Here is a 9,439-nt window from a genome sequence, read left to right on the forward strand (position 1 = left end):
CGATATTTCACAAGGGTTCAACAGTTCCTTACCTTACCCACAAATCAATTGGACAAAACCCATTGATTATCCGCTGCTAGAGTTCACCTAAACCATCAAAATCATTCAATTCTTTGATACCCAAACCCTAAAATCATAAAATTTAGGACAGAGAGAACTGGGGGATAAATGCTAATTTCTTACCACTTTATTCGGATAGAATTGAAGAGAATTTTGAGATGAACACGTGGTCATTGATGGTTCGTCAATCGGAACTCCGGATTGAAAGTTACGGGCGACGGAAGTTGACAGTGATTCACGCTTCCGTTTTCCCAAATCACGCTCTCTCTCTTTTCCTCTCTATGAAACCGAATGGCTGAGAAGAATGGGAGAAAAAGGGTTTTTATATAAGTGGGCTTTGGGTTCTTGGGCCCGGTTCGGGCCAGTTCAATCAGTTCGTCCCGTTGGCCCAATATTGGGCCAAATTCTTTAAAATTAGTGTCAAAACTCATATTTTAATTATCTCTACTTCATTAAACTATAAAATTTAATTTTTCAATTTTGTTGATTAATAATTAATTTATTGTTAACTATTTACTAATTACCTGGGGTTTACATCCTACCCCCTAACAAAAATTTTCGCCCTCGAAAATTTCATCCACCACACGAGTACATCAGCGTAATCCTCCTTTTTAACTCAATGTACAGTAGTCCTCAGGTCATCCCCATCTGCACGCTTCCGCTACCGCACTCTGATTAATTTATCTTTAGAAATTTGGATATTCACTCCATACCGACTAAAATCTACTTAAGCTTTAGAATGCTCTAACGGCAATATCCCACGCGACACTCTTAAGTTTGGTGCTAAGTTCGGCATTTCCAATCCTAAGTTGTTACTTTCTCCTTAGGTATGAATAAATGTAATGTTTCAATGTCCTATTGCGTAATTAAAATTCAGTTTTCGGGTTCACGATTACCTCCACCTCGTCGCGACCGACTAGCATCTTAAATTTCTCTTTGTGGACAGTTCCAGGACATATGCCCCGGAAGACCGCACCTATAGCATAAGCCCGAACCAAAACGATACGGCCTATTTGGGTGATAGCTTCCACATTTCTGACAAGTCGAATCATCCGAAGCAGTCACTGTCTGTTTGTCTTTACCATTTCCTTGGTGGTCACCATTCATCCCGAAGTTATTTCGTCCTTGGGGAAGTTGTTGTGCATATCCTTTTCGCTTAAACTCTTGGCCCCTTGGTGCGAATCCCTGACCGTGCTCCCTTCAGTGGAGTTCTCGGCGATCATTCTCTGCCATTGAAGCCTTCTTCACACATTCTTCAGTGATCCGGCTCTTGTTCACAAGTTCTGAAAAAATCCTAATCTCCATCAGCTCAACGGAGCTCAGAATGTCACTCCAAAGTCCTCCCTCGTACTTTATACATTTCTATTCTGCAAATTCTTCTGGAGCACCTTAGTAAATTCAGGAAAACTGGCACGGTTCTTCAAATTTATTTGTCTACTCCGCAACAGACATGTGACCTTGTTTTAACTGCAGCAGCTCAAGCTCCTTTGCCGTCCTTACTGAGTTTGGGAAATACTTCTTATAAAACTCGGATTGGAATACATCCCAAAGGATTGCAATATTATCTCGCTGCAGAAGGCGTCGGGTCTCCTGCCACCAATACTGAGCTTCACCCATCAGCTGATAAGTAGCAAACTCAACACACTGGTCTTCAGGCACTTGATGCGCTTGTAAGGCTTGTTCCATCGCCTGAAACCAATTATCAACTTCTGTTGGATTTGTGGTCCCTTTAAAAGTTGGTGGGTTTACTTTTAGAAAGGTAGCTAACATCATCGGCCCATTTCTGCCATTACCCCCGTTTCTGTTATTAACTTGCTGACCAAGGGCCTCAGCTGTTGCCTACATAGCAGCCCCGATGTTTTCCAAAGCATTCGTAAAGTTCACGGGTTATTCATAGTGATTTCAGGTTCCGCATTAATATTTCGGCCTTTACCTCGATCGCATCCACATCCACGAGTCATCATTTGGTTCCTGTTCTCACCAAACAAGTGATATTAAGGTGATCAGTCTCAATATCTCAAGTCTAATGCTTCAAAGAACCAAATGCATGCTCATAAACAAGTATGCCACATATATCAATTAGATATCTTAATTAGCATATACACACACCCAGAGTATGCCCAGAAGCATAGTCAGCCGTCCCTCAGGCTCTACAGGAACGAACTGCTCTGATACCATAATGTAATACCCTACCACACAGGGCCTTACGCTTAAGTTGTAAAGTAGAGGTGGCGAGGTATTACGACCTCTAAAAGTAAAATACGTACATAAATATAGCTGAAAGAATTCAAATCTAGGAGCCTTGAAGAAGAAGCTAAACAAAAGTGAAAACAGAAAATCGTGTCACACTCGCAAGTTTAAATGTAAAACGGATTGGTGAGATCAAAAGAAAGCTGATAACATATACACATATCAGAGTTCGAAAACACAGATATCAAGCTCCAGACTCGACCTGTGAAGCTAAGGCCGGTTAGAGTATATAATTATGTACATATATATATATATATATATATATATATATATATATATATATATATATATATATATATATATATATATATATATATATATATACAATCCAAAATAAAACTCAAACTACAAAATAAACACCTGTATCTCCAAGTCAACCTCTAGGAGGGACAAAACATAAAATATACATGCGGAGATTCTATAAACATATATACATAGCCTAAAACAAAATATGATAGCTCAGAAGATAGTTCTTTGCTTGTAAGGAGGGTCTCTAGATGCTCAACGAGGTGCCTCTCGACCTGCATCTGAAAAATAATAGAATATATATGGAATGAGAACCGGAGGTTCTCAGCATGGTAAATGTGCCTGCATAGTTAATATAAAAGGTCCCGGGAAAGCCAGAGACATTCCTAGAATTCCGACACTCAGAATCGAACTTAAGGGAAATAAACTAAACCAGAAATTAGGTAAGTTATCTAAAGTATTCAAGTTCTGAATCTAATTTTAACCTAATACTTCACATTCTGTCTCTTCTAACCCTCCGAATCACCGGTGAAACAACCATCGTCACTCCTCCGCTAGACAAGATGCCTCTTAGTTGCACAGACAAACAATACAGGCAAGAAAAACACAAATATAATGCAGTTACAGCAAATAAAACATATAGCAAGTAGACATAGTAATTCGAATAGACAAACCCAAGTAATGCAAACTCAAACAAAGCAAACAAATGCATATGATGTATATCTATCCTATGGCTGATGAGTCTCATCTGTCGGTTATATAGCCAAACCCGACATGTCCTAGTAGTTAATCCTGGACAGAACACCAAACACGGAGCAAGTGGGACAACGCCGCAACCCTTGCATCTTACCCGCGTACCCGGAGCAGGGGACAACTTCACCCTTTCCTTTTACTCAGGTGGTGTTACAGTTCTCAACTCGGAGCAAGCGGCGACAAAACTAAATCCTTGCATCTTACCCGGAGTCTCGAACTCTTCTCCGGAGCACGTGGACAACACCACTGCATCTTACCCGGATTATTGACTCTTACCCGGAGCAAGTGGATAATACCACTGCATCTTACCCGGAGTCATATTAAAAAATTCATTCTCATTAGCATTACAATTCATTCATATTTGTTTAATTTCATAATCAATCTCAGTTCTCATCATTCTTCTTCCTCATAATCAATCTCATCATCAAACACACCTCATCTCAGCTACATTTTATTACTATTATCATTATCTTCATCATTTGCTTCTTATTCAACAATCCATATTCAAAACACAATTCATTCTTTTCTAAATAAAGCAAACTCAAACGTAAGTCTTTTCTTAATAACTCAAAATCAAATTATAAAATTCTTAAACCCAAATCTTTCTAAATAACCACGTCAAACAAAACCTCCAATTTTCATAAAAACTTCGACAGTACCTCCTCTAAAACTTGGACTTCTGCCACCCTTCAAGGGTCCCAACTACCAAACCAAACACCTCTCAATTATTCAAATCATTTCCAGTATCAAATTATTTCAAAATCAAACTAATTTTCAATATTAAATCTTTTCTAAAAACAAACCAACTCGAATAACAAACCGTTCACAAAATCGAATCACACATTATAAATCAATTTTCATTCAGTTCATTTCTATTTTAAAGTCTTCTAGCCTAAGTTTTCACGTGACATTAAACATTAACTATAAGAAACTAAAACCATATCTTAGCCGATTCCTCCCTAAGCTCAGAACTTCTCAAAAACCTCTCTTTTCACAAGCTCCAAGCTTTCAAATGTCAATTTCTCAAACTTAGTCACCCAGATTTCATTTCAAACTGCCCAATTGAACTCCGAATAAACAAGAACATAATTTAATTCACACAATACCTCTATAATCATCATAAGGTTCACTAATTCGATATTTCATATGGGTTCAATAGTTCCTTACCTTACCCACGAATCAATTAGATAAAATCCAGTGATTATTCAATTCCTCAATACCCAAACCCTAAAATCATGAAATTTAAGAGAGAGAGAGAGAGAACTGGGAAATAAATGCTAATTTCTTACCACTATGTTCGGATAGAATTGAAGAGAATTCCGAGACGAATACGTTACCGCTGACGGCTCGTCAATCGGAACTCCGGATTGAAAGTTACGGGCGACGAAAGTTGACAATGATCAACGTTTCCGTTTTCCCAAATCACGCTCTCTCTCTTTTCCTCTCTGTGCAACCGAATGGCTGAGAAGAATGGGAGAAAAGGGTTTTTATATAAGTAGGCTTTGGGTTCTTGGGCCCGGTTCGGGCCAGTTCAATCAGTTCGGCCCGTTGGCCTAATTTTGGGTCAAATTCTTTAAAATTAGTGTCAAAATTTATTTTAATTATCTTTACTTCATTAAACTATAAAATTTTATTTTTCAATTTGTTTGATTAATAATTAATTTATTAGTTAATTATTTACTAATTACCTATATTATTTTTAATTGAAAAAATACAGATTTGATAATGTCAGAAGTCCAAATAAAAATATTGCACTTGAAAAAATCAAGGAGTTGCTCTAGTTAAATGGGAAGTTATTGAAAGAATATTGTGAGATGCCATTTCTTCTAAAAAATTTGGTGTCCAGCTCAGAATATAGAATTATAATGAAAAATTTGAACTTTGATATTAATGCTGTTGCGAGTGAAGTAAGTGAGTATTTGCAAAAACTAACTGATGAGCAGAAATTTACGTATGATCAAATAATGGGTGCTGTTAGTGGTAATATGAATGGACGTTTCTTCTTATATGGTCAAGGTGGTTGTAGAAAAATATTCTTTTGATCAACTATATCATGCTCAATTAAATCTAAAGGAGGTATAATTTTAAATGTTGCTTCAAGTAGGATTGCTGCTCTTCTGTTGCCTAATGGAAGAACTGTGCATTTAAGGTTAAAATTTTTTTTACCATAAATGAAGATTTTTTGTGCAATATTAAACAAAAAACTCCTCTTGCAAGGTTAATAACCAAAGCTAAATTAATCATATGGGATGAAGTTCCAATGATAAGTAAGTATCGTTATGAAACTTTAGACAAATGTCTCAGAGACACTTGAGGTGCTCAGATTCGTATAATTCTCATTTGTCATTTGGAGATAAAGTTGTTGTCCTAGAAAGAGATTTTAGACAAATTTTATCCGTAATTTTCAAAGGCTTAAAGCAGAATATAATTCAGTCTTCTATTAATTCTTCATATTTATGGCATAACTATGAGGTTCTAAAGCTTACAAAAAATATGAGAATTGTCACTAGATGAAAACAGCAACATACAAGAACTCAGAAATTTCGCAGCGTGACTACTCAAAATTGGTGATGGTTTGGCTGGTAATACAACAGATGGTGAATCGATCGTTTAGATACCACCTGACATTTTGGTTAAGAACTCTACGAAAATTTTGGATGACCTCATTGATTTTGTGTATCCAGATATATTATCCAATTTATCCGTTGAAAATTATTTCAAGGATAGAGCAATTATTGCACCAACTGGATTATGCACTGATGTCAATAACAAGATGATTGCAGGGTTACTTGCAGAAGAAAGAGTTTATCTAAATTTTGATTCTTTGTGTGCCGAGGAGGAAAATATTAAATTTGAATTAGATGTCTTCTCACCAGAGATTCTAAATGGAATAAATTGTTCAGGTCTACCACCACACAAATTGATCGTGAAGGAGGGTGCTCCTGTTATGTTGCTGTGAAACAATACAAGAAAAACGTTAAGTACCATCAAATTTAGCGCACAAAGTACCGGCGGATTTATTGGCGGTAAAGGCATCGAATTTGTCAGGTTAAATTATCACCGGTGAATTTGTATTTTCGACAGTAAATTAGCTGGTAATAATTGAAGGAAAAACAAAAAAAGGCACATAATGTAGGATTGGATTTACCATCAGAAAAATCCGTCGGTAAACCTATTTAGTGAAACACTGTATTTTGGTGACCCGCAATGATTTACCATCGAATTTATCTAAAGATAATACTGTCCTAAATTTGAAGCGCGAACGCTCTCCCCCTTCATTTTGAATTTCTCTCTCTCTCTCTCTAACCCTCTCCCTCCCGGTCACTTCGTCAATCCCGCTGTCTTCTCAATGTCTCTCTCTCCCCTTTCTTCTTACACTCTCTTCTATATTCACTTGAATCTTAACTTGATCACTAAATTATCAATTACGTCAGAAAATAGATGAAACATTATTATGTGTGACAATTAGAAATTGATCTATGTATTAATTTTTTTGGACTAAAATATCAATTTTAAAAATTTTTGAGAATTAATTTGGATGATTACTCCACTAAAAATAAATTGAGACTGATTTGTCTGATAGAATAGAACCTTAAAAATATTTTTGTGCATTAACTTTTTTGGAACTAAAATATTCATTTTTAAATTATTAGGGGCTAATTTTGGATAATTTACTCGAATTTTTTTGAAAATTTTATTTAAAAAGATAAAATATAAAAGAAAATAAGAAGAAACAAAGATAAGACCAGAGAGGCAGATGGCTACTTCCCAAAAACACAATCACTCTCACTCTCTATCTCTTCCGCTTCAAGATCGAGTTGCAATCGTCACCGGCTCCTCCCGCGGAATCGGACGAGAAATCGCTCTCCACCTCGCCTCACTTGGCGCCAGAATCGTCGTCAACTACGCCTCCAACTCCTCCCTCGCCGACTCACTCGTCGCCCAGATCAACTCCGACGCCAGCGTTGGAGGCGGAGCTGCTCTCCCTCGGGCAATTGCAGTTCGCGGCGATGTATCCGACCCGAACGGCGTGAAGGCGCTGTTTGACTCCGCGGAGCGGGAGTTCGAGTCGGCGGTTCACATCCTGGTCAACTCAGCGGGCGTAACTGACAGCAACTACCCGACCATAGCTAACACCCCCGTGGAGGATTTTGATCGCATTTTCAGGTATTTAACTTCATTCTAACTGTTTCTGTTACGTGCTCAAACTGAATGTAGTAGCTCTGGTATATGTTGTGTCCGCTATATTTTGTTTGTGTGAAGTAGTTGAATTGATTAATTATCATTCTCATCGAATCGTCATTAGATAAACTTATTTGTATCTATTCCTAGTTAATTTTTCTTTCTGTTTTTGATTTTGAATAAAACGCCCTCTACGGAGGTCCTCCATTGCCATCCAGTGACTGGACTGGAAAAACATGGTCTCTATCCTTTGTTAATTTTACTTGAAGAACTAAACACCCTATGTGATGTATGTAACCATGAATGTATAAAAAAAAAGGATAATTCTATTAAAATTTTTATTGAAATTATACCAAAAGTTTAAAATATAAAGTACATTTTTTCCCCTCTGGATTTTGGGAGCTTAGGAAAAGAGAAAATAATAAACCTTTTGTGGCTCTTCTGCTGAGATTGAATAAGGGAACACAATTGTTAGAAGCTTGTTCTTAGACCTGCACGGCTGCATCTAACGATTGAAGTGTGAACCACATTTTATTGTCTCATGCATGAGTCGATTTGATTTCTAAAGATTCAATGCCTCAATTTGGTCCATGAAAGATACCAACACGAGTCAAGTTGTTAGTTCTATTAACCTTCTTCTGATGTAGCATGTTAAAAACTTACACGTGGTAAGCTTTTTCATTATGTCAGCTGAAAGCTAACAAAAAGACCAATTTGACTCACATTGGTATTTTTAGGACCATTCTGAGATGAATCTTTTAGGGATCGTTTTAATCATTAACTCTCATAAGTAATAATTAACTAAAGTACTCAATGTTCATTTGTGTGTTCAAATTGTTCAGTAATAAACATCGTAAGTGGGAGAGCTGCTGCACTTTTATTTTGTTCATCCACAGAGCTTTTTGATGAACTCAAATAGATTTTCCAGCCATCCATCAAGACCAATTTTCATATGCAATGGTAGATAACTAGTTAACTATATTACCTTTCAAATATTCACATGGTGCATGACTGCATGCACAAGCATTGATCATAGATAATTGAATGAATTTCCGTAACCAGTGGATTGGATCTTTTACAGTGTAAATACAAGAGGAGCATTCCTGTGCTGTAAAGAGGCAGCAAACCGATTAGTACGTGGTGGCAGAGGTCGAATTATACTGTTATCCTCATCAGCAGTGGCTGCATTGAGACCAACTATGGGTTCGTACACAGCATCCAAAGCCGCTGTTGAGGCCATGACACACATTTTGGCGAAGGAGCTGAAGGGAACAGGGATCACAGCTAACTGTGTTGCACCTGGCCCAATTGCAACCGAAATGTACTTTGCCGGGAGGACTGAAGAGCAAATAAAAGCCAGTATTGCGGTCTCACCGCTGAATAGGCTTGGCGAGCCTAAGGATGTGGCCCCTTTGGTGGGGTTCTTGGCTAGCGATGCCGGTGAGTGGGTTAATGGTCAGGTTATTCGTGTTAATGGTGGGTATATCTCTTAGCCCTTTTAAGGAACCAAAACTATTTGTGTTAAGTAGTTTCTTGATAATGCAGTTGAAGGCGAAGATATTGTTGCTGTTGTAATGTTTGGGAATGATAGAGATCAGTGCTCTTCTCTAAATTATCTAGTATGCAGTATGCTTCTTCCCCTGTACTTGGCTAGTTCTTTATACTTTGCTATTCTGTTATCAAATCATGTCATGTGCCAAAAATGTTAATTGGAATGGTAGAAAATGTGGAAAAGATTATCGAGAGACCCAAAATGAAAATTATGCTCTGCAGACTTCGGTATTGTTTCTTATCTCGTGATGTATGTGTTGTTGACTTGGGTGGTCCAATTTATGTATTGTTGAGTATGTATTGTTGATTTGTGTCATTGTGTGCTGTTTTTTGTTGTTCTTTTAGTGGTTATCTGTTCTATTCCTCTCTTTTTGAGTCTTGAGGTTTTTTCCCCCCT

At 37.4% G+C, this 9,439-nt stretch overlaps 2 protein-coding genes across 2 annotated transcripts; both read left to right on the top strand.

Moving 5' to 3' along the window:
- Nucleotides 1-5,174: 5,174 nt before the first annotated feature.
- Nucleotides 5,175-6,268, top strand: LOC148562667 (uncharacterized). The gene is made up of 4 exons (XM_088490951.1): nucleotides 5,175-5,289; nucleotides 5,383-5,458; nucleotides 5,601-5,706; nucleotides 5,924-6,268. Exons 1-4 carry the CDS (start codon nucleotides 5,175-5,177, stop codon nucleotides 6,266-6,268), a joined length of 642 nt encoding a protein of 213 aa, XP_088347077.1.
- Nucleotides 6,269-7,045: 777 nt separating this feature from the next.
- Nucleotides 7,046-9,227, top strand: LOC107604951 (NADPH-dependent aldehyde reductase-like protein, chloroplastic). The gene is made up of 2 exons (XM_016306667.3): nucleotides 7,046-7,476; nucleotides 8,573-9,227. Exons 1-2 carry the CDS (start codon nucleotides 7,067-7,069, stop codon nucleotides 8,982-8,984), a joined length of 822 nt encoding a protein of 273 aa, XP_016162153.1. The 5' UTR covers nucleotides 7,046-7,066; the 3' UTR covers nucleotides 8,985-9,227.
- Nucleotides 9,228-9,439: the final 212 nt, after the last annotated feature.

This window comes from Arachis ipaensis, chromosome B6 (genome assembly GCF_059453495.1).
Source record: "Arachis ipaensis isolate K30076 ecotype BB chromosome B6, ASM5945349v1, whole genome shotgun sequence".
Taxonomy (NCBI): Eukaryota; Viridiplantae; Streptophyta; class Magnoliopsida; order Fabales; family Fabaceae; genus Arachis; species Arachis ipaensis.